Source organism: Schistocerca cancellata, chromosome 10 (assembly GCF_023864275.1).
Source record: "Schistocerca cancellata isolate TAMUIC-IGC-003103 chromosome 10, iqSchCanc2.1, whole genome shotgun sequence".
NCBI lineage: Eukaryota > Metazoa > Arthropoda > Insecta > Orthoptera > Acrididae > Schistocerca > Schistocerca cancellata.
Window position 1 is genome coordinate 132,986,223 of NC_064635.1, and position 18,048 is coordinate 133,004,270.

Here is an 18,048-nt window from a genome sequence, read left to right on the forward strand (position 1 = left end):
ACTGCTCTTCCAAGTCCTTTGCTGTCTCTGACAGAATTACAATGTCATCGGCGAACCTCAAAGTTTTTATTTCTTCTCCATTGATTTTAATACCTACTCCGAATTTTTCTTTTGTTTCCTTCATTGCTTGCTCAATATACAGATTGATTAACATCTGGGAGAGGCTGCAACCGTGTCTCACTCCCTTCCCAACCACTGCTTCCCTCGGCTCTTACAACTGTCATCTGGTTTCTGTACAAATTGTAAATAGCCTTTCGCACCCTGTATTGTATCCCTGCTACCTTCAGAATTTAGTCCCTAGGCATACCAATTTCTCTGTCTATTTTTGTATCCACTTTTGAAAAAAATGTCGTGAGTGTGTGTGCTGGTGTCGAGTTGGTTGGGTGGAGTGTGGAGAGACGGTGGTGCCCCGCCTGTTGCAGAGTCTGGGCGTGGTGCTGTACGTGCTGGTGTGCGGCGCCCTGCCTTTCGACGGATCGAGCCTGCAGTCGCTCAGGGACCGCGTGCTGTCCGGGAGGTTCCGCATCCCTTACTTCATGAGCTCCGGTGAGTACCGCTCCGTGACACTAACTGCTGCGTCCAGTATGAGCCTCATTTTTCAAGTGACGCTTGGATAATCGTGCACATTGGGTAAGCAGAGCAATATCTGGCATGCCAGATATTCTGAGCGTGCGTCTGAGCGTTGACCATTAAGATGGCATAACGCCCCCTACGTCACATGCACGCCGTCTCCCTTCAGTACAGAGTTGGAGGATGCTAAGTTCACCCAACCTGGATACGATGTGACGTCATATGACGTATATACGCTTTAGTCGATTAACACACCTATCGACTTTTAAGAACGTTCGAGATTCTAAACTGTCGTCAGCTAGTGGTTTGTTTTGACACGATGGCTGGGTGTTGTGTGCTGTCCTTAGGTTAGTTAGGTTTAAGTAGTTCTAAGTTCTAGGGGACTGATGACCATAGATGTTAAGTCCCATAGTGCTCAGAGCCATTTGAACCATTTTGTTTTGACACGTTCGATTCTGATAACAGCTCAGTGTGGCAGCGTATATGTATTTCGCCAAAATAAAAGAGCTGGATATTAATAGAAATATTCCTGACCGTGGCCTTGAAAACACCACGGACAACACGTTTCGTAAAAAAGTGAAGTCTTCTTATGTCCCGACCAGATTAGATTGTGTGATTGTTGGATTGAATGCTTACGCCGAAAACAATATTTATTTATTATCAATATTTTAGTATGGTTTCATCGAATTGGTCTTGTCAGTACATATTAGATTGTAGCAGCATACTCTTGCTGACTTTTTTTCTTAATTTATATACCTGAAAGAGAACTCGTGGAAGTTTGTTAGCTAAGTAATTTATATTTCCATCCCAAGATAGTCTTTTATCAACCATAATTCCAAGTAATTTTACACTCGGACCGCAGAGACAGGTACCTTAGTGTCCAGTAATGACTGGTGTGTAGAATGATTGAATTTCGAACTTAGAAAGAAAAATATGAGGCATTGTTGAAGAAAAATCGTCGACCGGAGATGAAATACGAGGGGAAGTGGATTTCTCAATGTAATCTTAACGAAAGGTCAGTGTCTTGACGCATCTAAAGATTTTGGCTGCTGAGTGCTTCTTCTCACCGAGTACGAATAACCGACGCACTTCAGCTGGGTCAGAAGTACATCAATTTCTGCTTGAGATTCACAATAACCACGCAATTGCCCGTCGTCATCGATGCTGAACTCTTTTCAGCTTTTCTCTCATTAGTCTCTCGAATGCTGAACACACAATTAGAGACGAGCAACGAAAAACAACGCACAGGACACACACACACACACACAGTACAATACACGATTTAAACGCAAGGAACGCAAAACACATTTAAACGAATGGCGCAGAGCGCAGCGCTACCCTGTCACAACCTCTCGAAAGTTCACAAAAGTCGAATAGTCGATATACGGTTTCTATCGTTTTCGATGTAGCGTGATACGTCATAATGACGTCACATCGTATCCAAGACCGGTGAACTCCTACAGAGTTGTCAGGCGCCATGTTGCCATTCATTTCAAGCCTATATGTATATATGCCGTTTCTGAGCACCAGCACATTGAGAATCACTGCAAAACCAATTGTTAACTGTGAGATCCGTTCCAATAAAATCATGAGAAACATCATATTCGTGGCAAAAGAATTATTGTAACTTGCTTATTGTGAGAGTAGGCTATTTGAAGGCAGCGACACACTGAAGATCCACCCAAAACGCATTGTCCTTGGTACTATTTGTTATAATTAAATTTCAGTTAGTAACATATCTTCGATTAAGGTTTCCAGCAAGGGGTAAGATACTATGATTAGAAACGAAAAGGCGTGATGTCGGTTTAGCGTAATGAGTAGTGCCACTGACCTGAATTGAGTTATTTTTGTTGGGGCGGTGGTTCGCGTCTTGACACAACCAAATTTTTTTTCCCTAACATTCGCGTTTTTATTAGGTTCTGATACTTTATTATTAGTTTAATATTAGTATATACTATAATATTTGATGTTATGTAAATATAAATTCACCTTTTTTTGTGGGGTGACTGTTCGATTGGCTTAATCCAAAGGACAGCTTGTGCTACTTGTATAAATATATTTTGCTCCTTTTTCTTTTACGCTTCATAATTCACATGTTGCAAAGATTCTGCTACTGGATAGGAACAGTGATGAAGTAAGACTGACCTTGGAGTTCTACTAAAATGTGGGAATGATGATATAATGTTTATCTTATGTGGAGAATTATTCCAGATTTGTAACGCACTATTTGTAATGGAACTTTAATAGGCCTGCGTCCTTACTGATTGGACATGGTACTTTCCTTTTCCTGTACGATGGAGGAAATTTGCGTTTTAATAGAGCTAACGTGGGAATTTTACGCGGGCCCGTTGAGTAAACAGTGTGATTTACGAACTAGAAACATCCCTCAACTGCCGCTGGAGAGCGTTGCGATCGCGTGTACCACGCTGGGGCCCACGTACCGTATGCACAAGTCGCATCGTTTCCGAGCGTTCAGCAGCACGTTGAACTCGGCACGCTCAACGTTGACGTTCGACAGCACGGTCCGTGTGCAGACGGCTCAAGCGTGCACAATGGATAATCGTGCGTATTCAAGTACAGTAGAGCGTCGATTCTGCGAACGTCGGTCAACCGAACGACCGCTTAACCGACCTGTGTACTCGCTCGCACCTGTTACTCTCCCACCCTACGTTCGCCATTGGTAAAAGTAAAAAACAGCGTTGTTTCAAGCACGTTAATATGTCAGCCTTGCCTGTTGTGTACACCTCACAAAAGAGAACCTGGATGGATAGTACGATTTTTATGAAGTGGTTTCTGGACGTTTTCGTACCCTCTGTAAAAGGTCATCAGCTAAAGAATGGGAAGAGGGAGAAAACACTACTTCTCCTTGACAATGCACCAACTCATCCGTCATGTGATATTTTAAACGAAAAAGACGAGTTCATAAAGGTAATATTTCTTCCACCTAACGTAACCTCCTTATTACAGCCCATGGATCAAGGCGTTATTGAGACTTTCAAACGATATTACAGGAAATAATTGTTGCGTAAGTTATTGTTAGAAAGAGAAGAGGATGGAGAAGAAAGTCTCTTAAGAAATCGTAAGAATATTGACTTGAAAGACGCGTCCTACATGATCAGCGCAGCGTGGAATAGTGTAAAAGAAGAGAATTTGAAGAAAGCCTGGAATAAAAGTTTGGACACAGAAGAAAATTCACAAGGTATGATCGAAAATGACGAACATAATGATATGCCCGAAATTCTCGGTATGCTAAAAGAAATAGATTGCCACGAATGTGATGAAGGCGTTCATGAATGTATGAACTCCGATGTAGCAGATCCGGAACACCAAATCATGCAGGACAGCGAGATTGTAAACGTCGTCACTTATAAAGATGACGCAGCCAGCATCTCATCAATCAGTGTTCCAGAAAGTGAAGATGAAAGTATACCAACAGCTTCTGTGGCGTTCACTTGTTTAGATACTGCCTTGCGATGGTTTGAAGCCCAAGATGAAAGTGACCAGTTTCAGATATCTGTAATGAAAAAAGTACGTGACTTAGCTGCTCGTAAGCGTGTAGGCTTGCTTAGACAGACCAAAATAAACGATTTTTTAAACGTTAATTTTGTATACCGTGTGTATTGTTCATGCAAAATGCGTATGTAATATGTATATATTTTTGTTTCATAAACTGTGCCACATGCTATATATTCCTACTGAAGTTGCCCTTGTGTGTTACTTTGTAATACTAAAAGAGATGCCTGTTTTTAAGAATAAATTTACTGTACAGTACTTCTTTTTGGCAAATAAACATGTACAGTTCGATTATCCGAACAAACCAGTTTTCCGAACACCCATGTCCCCCAATTACTTCGGATAATCGACGCTCTACTGTATCTGTCTGGAGCTTCCGATGAACACGATGATTTCTGTCTGTTGCTATAGTCTTCTGATTCCTTTAACCAACAAGCAGGTTTTGCCAACACAGGAAAAGTGTTCGAAGTGTACAGTTAGAAATTCTCAGGCAAATTGGTAAACTATACGAAAAGAGAAGTAATCTACTGTACAATATATATAGGGACCAAGAAGGAACGGTATGTATCGAAGACAGAGAACGATGTGTTCGGATTAAAAGCGGTGTAAGACAGAGAAGCAGCCATCCATCCCTGGAGTTCAGTTCATACATCAAAGAAACAATGAACCAAATAAAAGAAAGATTCAGCATTGGGATTAAAATTCGCGGATAAAGGATACCACTGACAAGGTTCGCTGATGGCATTACTATTCTCAGTGAAAATGGATATTATTTGCAGCAAGTGTTGAATGGGATGAACAGTCTAGTGAATACAGAATATGGATTTAAGGCATACTGAATAAAGACAAATGTACCTGATGTTATTCAGATTACCGAAAACCCGGATAATCCAGAAATATTCAACTTAACGGAAATTTCTCAATTTACAAACCTTTAATTCGGGCACTAACAAGAAACACTATATGAGCAGGTTGATGGTGTGGCCGTGGGTAACCCATTGAGTCCTACGATCGCCAACTTTTACATGGAAAAATTCGGACAATTAGCTCTGGAAAAGGTGAATAAGAAACCATGTCGATGGTATCGATACGTGGATGATACATTTGTGGTTTGGTCACATGGCAGAAAAGCTTTAGAGGAATTCTTTTGTTATTTAAATAGATTAAATCCTAAAATACATTTTACCATGGAAATGGAGAAAGACAATGCAATATCCTTCTTGGATGTCTTCGTTATGAGACGACTAATGGCAGCTTGAAACATAAAGTCTTTCTGAAGGTTACACATACCGATAGATACTTGCATAAGGATTCCAATTATCATCCACAACAGAAAAGAGGTGTAATTAAAAGTCTAATGGACAGAGCTAAAAGGATCTGGACGCCGAGTTAAAACATCTAACGCAGGCTTTGGGAAGAATGGATACTCTAGTAAGGAAACAAATAAGAGTTTTGCAACCGAATAACAGGAGGCCTAAGGACAACGATAGGACACAGCGATGGAAGAACACGGTTTCTCTACGGATCAAATCGGCAAGATTTTAAGGAAACATAACGTTCGACCGATTTTCAGATCAACCAAGAAAATAGGCCAAGCACTTCGTTCCGTTTAGGATAAACGTCCCACTCCCTCTGTCTGCAAGTGGTGTATACATCATTCCGTGCACATGTGGTAAGGTCTACATTTGAACTACAAAGACAAGTGTGAGTACACGGTTGAAGGAACGTAAGTCTTTGCCGACTAGGGAAAACAGACAAGTCAGCCGGGTGATCCCGTAGTGAAATTTTCGAAAACTGAAGTTTTATGTACTATGACGAACTATTATCCACGGCTGTATAGAGAAGCCATCGAAATATATAAACATGGGGATAATTTTAACAGAAAAGAAGAAACTATGAAACTCAGCTATATATGGACAGTGGCGCTACAGAATCAATGAGAAGTTTTTATCTTTGACGTACTATGATCGATAGTTATATTTTATCCTTGACAAGGTTGATCTCTGCTATCACATGAAATCCAGACCACGCCCACTTTCCACGGTATTTAGGCCGTTCTTCGACGTCCGACTCGTCAGTCGGCAACACTCAGCAGAACCAGGAGCACCTCCGAAGATGTCCAACGTAGCTTTGGACGAAACGTCAGGGATAGAAAAGTTCCGTGGACCACGGCCGTACAACACGAAGTAATTCTCGGCAGCTGAAACATCCGGTCGTGAAAGCCTTTATTGTATGACTATATCCTAACTTTTTCCCCTGTGGCTTCACCCGTGTACGCATTTGACCCATGTCATGAACATACCTCCTCCTCCCACATTCTGTGTTCACCTCTTCCCTCTGTTTGCCACATCTACCTCCCTCCGTCTGTCCACCCGATCCTCCCACCTCTATCTATCTATCTATCTATCTATCTCTCTATCTCTTCCTTCCCACACTCTCTCTCTTCATCTCCTCCTCCTCCTCCTCCTCCTCCTCCTCCTCCTCCTCCTCTCTCCGTCCATTTCCCCCACCCTGTCCCTCTGACAATACCTTACTCTCCCTCCCTGACTCGTTGCATCTCTACCTCCTCCTCCTCTTAGTTTTCCACCTGCCCACTATCTCTCTACACCTTCCACTTCCCTCATCCGTCTCGACCTTCCCCCCACTCTCTGTCCATATCCTCTTCTCCCTCACTACGCCCACACTCTCCTCTACCCATCTCAACCTGTACAGTTCAGCAAAGCAGGCCAGTACTACTCCCACAGCACACTAAACCCATTTATTTGCCCTTAAGGCTCAGGCCACGATGCAAAGGAGGTCGATAAAGTACCTGATACTACACAACACACCTGCCATGCGGGACATCCTACATGGCACAGTCAGTGGACCTAAGATTCACACGACCACAGGTTGGACGCCATTTGGACCAAGTTCCTTTCCAGTTTTGAGCTTGGAAATTGCAACAGCAGCTTCTTCTCGAGCAAACTGTATTACGAACATCTGATTTCGTACTTGTTATCTAGTTCACTTCTAATGTACATGTGTTGCAGTGTCTGTGTTAGCATCAGAAAGTGGGGCAGTGTGCTGACTCCCTCCATCCAACCATCATTGAGCCATCCTCTCACGAATTATGGACATGGCAGTAGGTCCCTTAACCTTTTCAATCAATAATTTAGATTGTCTTCCCCATATGCCATACTGCAGTTTCCTCTGTAGAAATTCCTCCCAGCATATTCTTTTAGTTTCCTCAGGCAATGTTTCGTAGCCGTATCAATTGCCCTGTATTCACGAAGCCTAGCAGTGCTCCCTAGTTGCCCTAAAGCTCGTTGATTAGCGCTTCATCTTGATCTTACCCTTCGCGTCAGCGTGGAAAGTTCTTGGATCAAGGGGACTGTAGCATGACTGTTGACCTTTTTACTAACAATGTAAATTCCTGCGCTCTTTGCCACAACTTCATACATAGAAGCCACGAGGCGGCACCATTGAGATCCCACACGGGTGTATTATCGACTATCTTAATTAATGGTCTCTGTTTCGTTAATTACCTTACACTTACGGTTATGGTTTAAGGGGCTCCGGAAAGGCTAAAAATCATGAAAAGTTCAATTTTTACTTTTTTGCGTTTTCTGAATCTGCAGACTATTACCTTTTAATAGATATATAATTTATTCAATCCCGAAGACTACAACTATTTTTAAATTTTTTTTTAAATGTGTTCTACATGGGCGTGACCCACTGTGGCGCTGTTAAACTGCTGTCAAACGGTGCGTCCGTGTTCATCAGGTACATTTTAGTGATGTGAGATAAAGTATGTGTTGTGGCTAACCTGTGATGGTTCAATATATATCGCTGGTGTGATTGTCGATTGTTTCATGTTTATTTACTCTGTCGTTATCTCGAAAATATTCGTAATTAATTCTGTTTCTTGAGTCTCTGTTTTGTTGAAGTATAATAATGAGTAAAAGTAAAGTTATTAGAAATCCTCTGAAGGTTTTTAAGAAAAGGAGAAATGTTGGAAAGCCAAAGGTATGTGTTATTATGGGAATGAAGATAGGTTCTAACATGGTACGAGCGATGCTTGCTTTAGACAAGGAACGCCTTCTGGCTGCAGACAGGGCTGTAAAGAGTCTAGAAATACAAGCAAGAGTAAACAGGAGGAGGAACAAGAGGAAGCTGGAGGAGGAGTTTGCAGAGGATGAAGATAATCCATCCTATGGACCTGGAATGCACTAAAAAGTCAATCCAATCTTTGTCGCTCGATTCCCAAAACTTTTATTTTCTCATACTAATTACATGTTTTCTAAGGATCTTCCAAACATATTTGTTTCAAACTTTCAGTAAACGTTACACAGTACCTTCTGCATAATTTAACACAGCCTTTTTCCATAAAACTGTATATTTTTGAATATATAAATAAAAAATTGCAAAAAAAGTGAATTTTCATTGCAATTGAAAAAATCATCTTTAATAACTGAATTAAAATTTTGTAAAATCCCTGTGTTAAGTTGTAGCCCATATTCCAATAAATAATCTGTAAAAAGTTCAACTTCCTACCTCAAATACTTTGTGAGGAAAGATGTAATTTATAAGCGTTATTTTAACATTGCAAGTATAGGGCGTTCCGGAGCCCCTTAACTGTTTTCTCGTGGTGGAATATTTCGAGTTAGATGTGATTCTGTTTTTAAACTTTTTATTCTGGCTTATACACATTTGTGTGTTTTACTTTGCCAGGCTTGGAGCTTTCCATTATTACTGTTTCCTCTTTATATGTGTATGGCTCTCATTCCGCGTATTGTGTGTCGGTACGCGTGTTGTGGTCAGATGCTCATTTTTGCCTTGTGAAGTAATTTTAATTAGTGACTGCGTGTACTGCGTTTTAACTATTAAATTTGCGACACTGGCTACTGGTGTACCCTAGCTCTAGTGCTCTCTGCTGGCCTCAGTTATTCGTGTAAATACCAGACGCATCCGTGTCGCCAGCAGTGCTTACTGTATACCTACATGTATGTGGGACGTTTGTAAAGTGCGTGCAAAAAAAAAAAAAACTTACCTGTTTGGGGTAAACCTTTTTTATTTTTCGACATAGTCTCCTTTTAGACTTACACACTTCGTCAACACCGTTCCAATTTGTTGATCCCTTCCGAATAATAGGAATTGTCCAAGTCTGCAAAATAGCTATTAGTTGCTCCAGTCACCTCCTCGTTCGAATAAAATCTTTGTCCCGCCAGCCATTTATTCAAATTGGGGAACAAATAATAGCCCGATGGAGCCAAGTCTGGAGAATAGGGGGGATGTGAAACGAGTTGGAATCCTCTTTCCATTAATTTTGCGACCACAACTGCTGAGGCGTGTGCTGGTGCATTGTCGTGATGGAAAAGGACTTTTTTGCGGTCCAATTGCCGGCGTTTTTCTTGCAGCTCGGCTTTCAGACAGTCCAATAACGATGAATAATATGCACCTGTAATAGTTTTACCCTTTTCCAGATAGTTCGATGAGAATTAATCCTTGCGAATCCCAAAAGACAGTCGCGATAACCTTTCCGGCCGAACGAATTGACTTCGCCTTTTATGGTGCAGATTCTCCCTTGGTAAGCCATTGTTTAGATTGTTCTTTGGTCTCAGGAGTATAGTAATGTATCCATTTTTCATCCGCGGTGACGCTTAAAGTCCTGCGGATTCTTCCTGAACAGCTGCAAACCATCCTTACAACACTTCACACGATTCCGTTTTTGGTCAGGCGTGAGCAATCGTGGAACCCATCTAGCGGATAGCTTTCTCATGTCCAAATTTTTATGCAAAATATTATGTACCCGTTCATTCGAGATGCCCATAACAACAGCAATCTCAGGCACCTTAACTCTTCTGTCATCCATCACGATATCATAGATTTTATAAATGATTTCATGAGTCGTAACCGCCACAGGGAGTCAGAACGTTCAGCATCATTTGTGCCCATATGGCCACTCCGAAAATTTTGAAACCACTTATAAACTGTTCTAATCGAAGGCGCAGAGTCACTATAATGTTTATCAAGCGTCTCTTTAGTCTCCTAAGGCGTTTTGCCTTTCATAAAATCCGTTTTTTGACAATCACTCGACTTCCGTTGATTCACACGAATGCCAAACAAAAAGAAATAGACCAATATGGCTGGAAGTTGGTGTGCGTTCTTTCCAAAGCGCTACTAACTAAACATGAGCCCGATACGCGCAGGTGGTGCCATCTCTCGGACTTTGCACGGACTTTTCAAACGCCCCTCATATAATTTGACGTTGATACTTACATCAGAATATTTTATGCTGTGTGTGGATGGTATGTATGGCTCTTAATCATATAAATACTTTTTATATTTCTTATGTCGCACCAGGCTTTTTGTAGTTTTAGCTTCAGCAAACTGTAATTAGTTGGTTACACCATTGTTTTTGTTTGTAACAGATCTGAAGATGGCAGTAGCCGAAACTGGTAACAGCGAAGTGTAAAAGCTGCCGAGAATTCTTCCGTGTTGTATGGCCGTGGTCCATGGAACTCTTCTGTCCCTGACGTTTCGTCCAAAGCTACGTTGTACATCTTCGGAGGTGCTCCTGGTTGTGCTGACTCTTGCCAACTGATGAGTCGGGCGTCTAAGAAGTACCGTGGAAAGTGGACGTAGTCTGGATTTCATGTGATAGCAGAGATATAAACCTTCTCAAGGATAAAATATAACTACCGATCATAGTACGTCAAAGATAAAGACTTGTCATCGATGCTGTAGCGCCACTGTCCATACATCGCTGAATTTCATAGCTTCTTCTTTCCTGTTAAAATTATCAAAAATGTCCAAATGTGTGTGAAATCTTATGGGACTTAACTGATAAGGTCATCAGTCCCTAAGCTTACACACTACTTAACCTAAAGTATCCTAAGGACAAATACACTCACCCATGCCCGAGGGAGGACTCGAACGTCTGCCAGGACCTTAAAATTATCCCCATGTTTATATATTTCGATGGCTTCTCTATATAGCCGTGGATAATAGTTCGTCATAGTACATAAAATTCAGTTTCCGAAAATTTCACTACGTGATCATCCGACGGAAGAGCATGTTCCACCTCGGCTGACTTGTCTGTTTTCCCTAGTCGGCAAAGACTTTTATGTTCCTTCAACAGTGTATTCACACTTCTCTATGTAGTTCCAGTGTAGACCCTACCACATGTTCACGGAATCTTGTATACACCAGTTACAGACAGAGGGGTACGTGTATCCTCAACGGAATGAAGTGCTTGGCCTATTTTCTTAGTTGGTCTGAAAATCGGTCGAACGTTAAGCTTCCTTAAAATCTTGCCGCTTTGATCCGTGGAGAAACCGTGTTCTTCCATCGCTGTGTCCTATCGTTGTCCTTAGGCCTGCTGTTACTGTGTCGTTCTTCGACGTCCAACTCGTCACTCGGCAAGACTCAGCAGAACCAGGAGCATCTCCGAAGATGTCCAATGTAGCTTTGGACGAAACGTCAGGGATAGAAGAGTTCCATGGACCGCGGCCATACAACCCGGAAGAATTCTCGACAGCTGAAACATCCGGTCGTGATCAAGACCGACCTGTAAAACTTTAGGTTTGGCTTTACCATGACTGTTATTGATGTTACATGAAACATCAAGTTTAGTGTTACCAGTCACTATTTAGAACAGTGACTGGTAACCGGAAACTTTTAGTTTCATGTACTGTAAAATAAACTCTTTGGAAGACTTCAGTTGGTAGGTGGGCACCCAACTCGCGCTGCCTCTCGATAATAATCGCTAACCCTATCGATTTTAGCCGCCGCCCTCTCCTTTCTTTTGTATCCCGCCTGGAAGGCGGAGCGTGGGTCTGCTCCTGAAAACAGAAGGGTAGGCAGAATGTAGGAAGCTAGGAGGAGCAGGTGAGGTAGAACACTTAGTGCTGCAACTAAAAGTGGCGTTACTTAACTTTGGCTGAGATGAGCAAGTATTATTGAAGTAACTGAAGTAACAAAGTCTGTAATGACTAGCCACCTATGAAGTAAAAGCTAAGTTGCTTGGTCGTCCGGTCGGAATCAAATGAGCTGAATCTGGAGCGGCGCTCGTAGAGCTAGACAGCGCTGGCTAGAGGCAACACCACCTAGACTACAGGCCTACGCGTACACTTGTGACGTCACATACTGATGGCCGGGTCTGTATAGGGACGCTCCTGTTACGCACTCTGCAGCTATACGAACTTCATGCTGAGACCGCATAGGGATTCTCGTGCTTTCGTCTTCTACGTGGCCTTATAATGAAAGTATGGAAATTTATATCATTGCGTAAAGTAACTGAACGAAACTGCCCTATGTTATTTCAACATGTAAAATTATTTTGACGATTTGCCTTAAATACGAGTTTCTAGGCTTGAATACAAACTGTAATTTTAAAGTCTTTTACCTCAGGAGCTACGTTTTCTTGCAGTAAAAAATCGGCAATATGCAACAACAAGCAGACGTTTTCGGTTTTAAATCAAGCAGCTGGAGCTCCTACAGAATTTGAGAATTTGTTTCCCCTGTTATTTTCGTAAATTTTCCTCTCCACTTGAAAATTTTCTGACCCCACACGAAACTCAGATCATTCGACTAAATGAAGCACCTCCTGACAATGTTTAATAAATAAAAAAAATCCGAAAAAACATTTTATTTCCCTGTTTCTCCAGAAATTCAGAACATTACACATGAAAAGATTGTTTCTCCTACATCCTTGACTGAAATTCGTGTGACAGAGTCCTGTTAATTTAATCTCAACGCACTTACCTCGAAATTCTGCTTTATATACTGCCTAATCTGTCGAACACTGAATTCATTAAAACAGTTTTTTAAGGTAGTTTACTCAAATTGAAATTATTTCCGAATAGCTGTATATGTAAAACTGAACAAAATCATTCTGTAGCTCATCCAAATAAAAGTACTGTAAACTCAATAATCTGGTAGGAATGATAAGGAATACTAAACATTTTCGAGCCACACTAATTAATATAACTATTCTGTGTGACAATAGTTGCAAATATGAGAGACATTTCACAGCCAGCTTCGTATTAACCTCGCAGCAATGGTCCAGAATTAAGAAGCAAATTATACTGGTACATGATAAATAACTGCTTTTAAAAACAATTGGCAAATGTGGTGCAATGGAAACAAATAACACGCTACAAATTTTTTGTCATTTACTTACCCTTGAATGATGCGTAGACACAAATTCCTGTCTGGGAATAGCTGCAATCTAGCGATTTCTTAACTTCACACATTTGGGAAATCGAAACGTCCAGTTTCATGCCTTTTTGGCATTTATGATTTCCCTGGCAAAAGGGAACGCTACACTTATATCCCATACGTCGAAGAACTGTAGGCGAATACTGTTTGAAATCTATATCAGTTTCGTGTGGCACACACTTTCAACACAACATACACGTCAACAGGACTGCCGACTAAAGATAAGATGGCCAACAGTTCGTGACGTCACGTGCCAATATGGCCGCTGTGCGTAGGCCTTGTATCTAGAAGGATTTGCTAGAAGGCGCTGTCGGTGTCGTAGTGCCAACCTAAGAACTTTTACCTGCGCCGTGGCATCGTAGCTATCGATATCACACTTTCTAAGTGCCGCCCTCTTGATTTTAAGTACAACCCTCTCGATTCGACAGGGCGCCGTCCCAATAGTAAATGCCGTTCCCTCCCTGGCGATTCTAAACACTCTCCCCTAGTGAGTCTAGTCAAACAAACTCGTCAGCCTACACACACTCCCGTTGTAGACCAAACACACTCCTTTCTTGGTAAACATTTTTTTGGAATACAGTGATCAATAGATTATTATATTTTGACTAAAGTTCAGTCTTGATCACACCATTTATGTTTCAATGATATAGGTAACCGGTTTCGGCTATTTTTACATAACCATCATCAGACCCATGGCTCCCTTAGGATGGCAGGCGGAGCTCTCCTCAGCTGCTACGAAGTTAATTCATCAGTTAACTTCGTAGCAGCTGAGGAGAGCTCCGCCTACCATCCTAAGGGAGCCATGGGTCTGATGATGGTTATGTAAAAATAGCCGAAACCGGTTACCTATATCATTAAAGCATAAAGGTGTGATCAATACTGAACTTTAGTCAAAATATAAACTAATGTTACTTAAAATCCGTCTTGACTGGAAAAAAATTTTTTTTTCTTATTCATATGACCGGTTTCGGTTCATTCAGAACCATCTTCAGATCTGATATTTCAATTACAGGAGTAACCCGTCCAAATCCAGCAACTTTCACATGCTACGTCACATAAAATTGCAACCAAACACGCAACCAATTTTATGTGACGTAGCATGTGAAAGTTGCTGGATTTGGTTGCAATTTTATGTGACGTAGCATGTGAAAGTTGCTGGATTTGGACGGGTTACTCCTGTAACTGAAATATCAGATCTGAAGATGGTTCTGAATGAACCGAAACCGGTCATATGAATAATAAAAAAAAATTTTTTTTGGAATCAAGACGGATTTTAAGTAACATTATAAAATCACTGATTGCTGTTATCCCATAAGACATTATGTCTGTTTTTGCAAAAAATATAAACTCACTCCTCTCGTAAGTGTAAGCGCACTACCCCTGTGAGGGGAGAGAGAGACAGAGAGAGAGAGAGAGAGAGAGAGAGAGAGAGAGAGAGAGAGAAGGGGGTTCGAGAGCCCATCCTCGGCTGCCGATGCTAAACATCGTCCCCAACTGACAGTAATCACCCTCCCCTGACGAGTCTGAACACTCTCCCGCCGCTAGTTTAGAGGATGAAACTGGACCAGCAGCAGGTGCGGTCGGCGTCACGCAGTGTGGTGGGGGGCGCTGTTGCAGACTGCGAGTCGCTGATCCGCAAGATGCTGGTGCTGGACCCGTGCCGGCGGTACACGGTGGAGCAGATCAAGCGCCACCGCTGGATGAGCGCCGAGGCGCCCCGGCTGCTGCCCAGCGGAGCGGGCGGCACCTCCTCCGAGCCCAACGAGCAGATCCTGCGCCTCATGCAGAGCCTCGGCATCGACGGCAACAAGACCCGGGAGGTGAGCGCTGCAGTGCCGGCTGGCTAGCCGAGCGGTTCTAGGCGCTTCAGTCCGGAACCGCGTGGCCGCTACGGTCGCAGGTTCGAATCCTGCCTCGGGCACGGATGTGGGTGTTGTCCTTAGGTTAGTTAGGTTTAAGTAGTTAAGTTCTAGGGGACTGATGACCTCAGATGTTAAGTCCCCTAGTGCTCAGAGCCATACCGACCGGTTATATTGCCGGCCGGAGTGGCCGTGCGGTTATAGGCGCTTCAGTCCGGAACCGCGTGGCCGCTACGGTCGCAGGTTCGAATCCTGCCTCGGGCACGGATGTGGGTGTTGTCCTTAGGTTAGTTAGGTTTAAGTGGTTAAGTTCTAGGGGACTGATGACCTCAGATGTTAAGTCCCCTAGTGCTCAGAGCCATACCGACCGGTTATATTGCCGGCCGGAGTGGCCGTGCGGTTATAGGCGCTTCAGTCCGGAACCGCGTGGCCGCTACGGTCGCAGGTTCGAATCCTGCCTCGGGCACGGATGTGTGTGTTGTCGTTAGGTTAGTTAGGTTTAAGTGGTTAAGTTCTAGGGGACTGATGACCTCAGATGTTAAGTCCCCTAGTGCTCAGAGCCATACCGACCGGTTATATTGCCGGCCGGAGTGGCCGTGCGGTTATAGGCGCTTCAGTCCGGAACCGCGTGGCCGCTACGGTCGCAGGTTCGAATCCTGCCTCGGGCACGGATGTGTGTGTTGTCGTTAGGTTAGTTAGGTTTAAGTGGTTAAGTTCTAGGGGACTGATGACCTCAGATGTTAAGTCCCCTAGTGCTCAGAGCCATACCGACCGGTTATATTGCCGGTCCGGAGTGGCCGTGCGGTTATAGGCGCTTCAGTCCGGAACCGCGCGGCCGCTACGGTCGCAGGTTCGAATCCTGCCTCGGGCACGGATGTGGGTGGTGTCCTTAGGTTAGTTAGGTTTAAGTAGTTAAGTTCTAGGGGACTGATGACCACAGTGTCCCCTAGTGCTCAGAGCCATACCGACCGATTATTGCCTGTCAGTACGGCAGTTACTACCCGTGCGTGCACTGTCTGAGACTGCGTTTGTAACCAAAATCTGTTTTTGTCGAAGTGCATCTGTGAACTGTTACCTCGTGCTTGAGACTGAACTAGCACTGTTGATATTGTAAAAAATATCGGGCATATTTAAAAAAAAAATTATCATTGCTAGCTATCAGGTATATCGGGAAAGGGAACGATATATTGACGGAAAAACATAGATGAAGTCAACTACAAAAACATCGATATTTCAAAAAACATTATCGATTTCCAATATACGAGAAAAGAAACCATACACTAAGTGATCAAAAGTATCCGCACACCTGGCTGAAAATGAATTACAAGTTCGTGGCGCCCTACATCGGTAATGCTAGAATTCAGTATGCTGTTGGCCCACCCTTAGCCTTCATGACTGCTTCCACTCTCGCAGGCATACGTTCAGCCAGGTGCTGGAACGTTTCTTCGGGAATGGCAGCTCATTCTTCACAGAGTGCTGCACTGAGGAGAGGTAACGATGTCGGTTGGTAAGGCCTGCCACGAAGTCGGCGAACGAAAACATCCCAAAGATGTTCTGTAGGATTTAGGTCAGAGCTCTGTGCAGACCACTCCATTACCGGGACGTTATTGTTGTGTAACCACTCCGCCACAGGCCGTGCATTATGAACAGGTGCTCAATCGTGTTGAAAGATGCAATCGCCATCCCCGAATTGCTCTTCAACAGTGGGAAGCAAGAAGGCGCTTAAAACATCAATGTATGCCTGCCCCCGAATTTTACCATTGGCACTACACACGCTGGCAGATGGCTTACACCGAGCATTCGCCATACGCCCACCCAGCCATCGCATCGCCACTTTCTGTGCCGTAATTCATCACTCCACAAAACGTTTTTCCACTGTTCAATCGTCCAATGTTTACGCTCCTTACACCAAGCGAGGCATCGTTGCGTATTTACCAGCGTGACGCGAGGCTTATGAGCAGCTACTTGACCATGAAATCCAAGTTTTCTCACCTTCCGTCTGCCGGCCGGAGTGGCCGTGCGGTTCTAGGCGCTACAGTCTGGAGCCGAGCGACCGCTATGGTCGCAGGTTCGAATCCTGCCTCGGGCGTGGATGTGTGTGATGTCCTTAGGTTAGTTAGGTTTAATTAGTTCCAAGTTCTAGGCGACTGATTACCTCAGAAGTTAAGTCGCGTAGTGCTCAGAGCCATTTGAACCATTTGAATCACCTTCCGTCTAACTATCGTACTACTTGCAGTGGATCATGATGCAGTTTGGAATTCCTGCGTGACGGTCTGGATAGATGTCTGTCTATTCCACATTACGACGCTCTTCAAGTATCGCCGGTCTCTGTCAGTCAACAGACGTAGAGGCCTGTACGCTTTTGTGCTGTACATGTCACTTCACGTTTCCACTTCAGTATCACATCGGAAACAAAGGACCTAGTTATTTTTAGAAGTGTGCAAATCTCGCGTACAGACGTATGACGCAAGTGACATCTTCTTCTCTCTCACGGTGTCTGATGACTTCTGAGGTCGCTGATATGGAGTACCTGGCAGTAGATGGCAGCTCAATGCTCGTACGATGAAAAACGTATTTTTTGGCGATGTCTGGATACTTTTGATCACATAGTTTATATGAACAGTACAAATGACGATGTACCTATGTATAAAAATATCGGCTGTGTTTGTGCATGTGAATGTACTGCCAGTTTTAGGGCTGTTTATTTAAGGTTTTATTATTAGATATTCTGTACATCAACAGGCTAGCTGCCTGTTTATCCCCGTTAGAGAAAGAGATGAAAGGAAAACCAATCACGTTCACGCTTGGCGATAACAACTTTGCTAGCATGGTAGCATCTACATATACATCCATACTCCGCAAGCCACCTGACGGTGTGTGGCGGAGGGTGCCTTGAGTACCTCTA

At 43.2% G+C, this 18,048-nt stretch overlaps 1 protein-coding gene across 1 annotated transcript in view; it reads left to right on the forward strand.

Annotated features, from left to right (window-relative positions):
- The window catches only part of LOC126106193 (serine/threonine-protein kinase SIK1-like), a gene marked incomplete at its 5' end in the record, with an annotated part of 543,990 nt that overhangs the window by 432,407 nt on the left and 93,535 nt on the right, over positions 1–18,048 (forward strand). The window contains 2 exons of the mRNA XM_049912429.1: positions 423–546; positions 14,902–15,104. Of these exons, the coding sequence (XP_049768386.1) occupies positions 423–546; positions 14,902–15,104 (327 nt within the window). The remainder of the gene's footprint in view (positions 1–422; positions 547–14,901; positions 15,105–18,048) is intronic.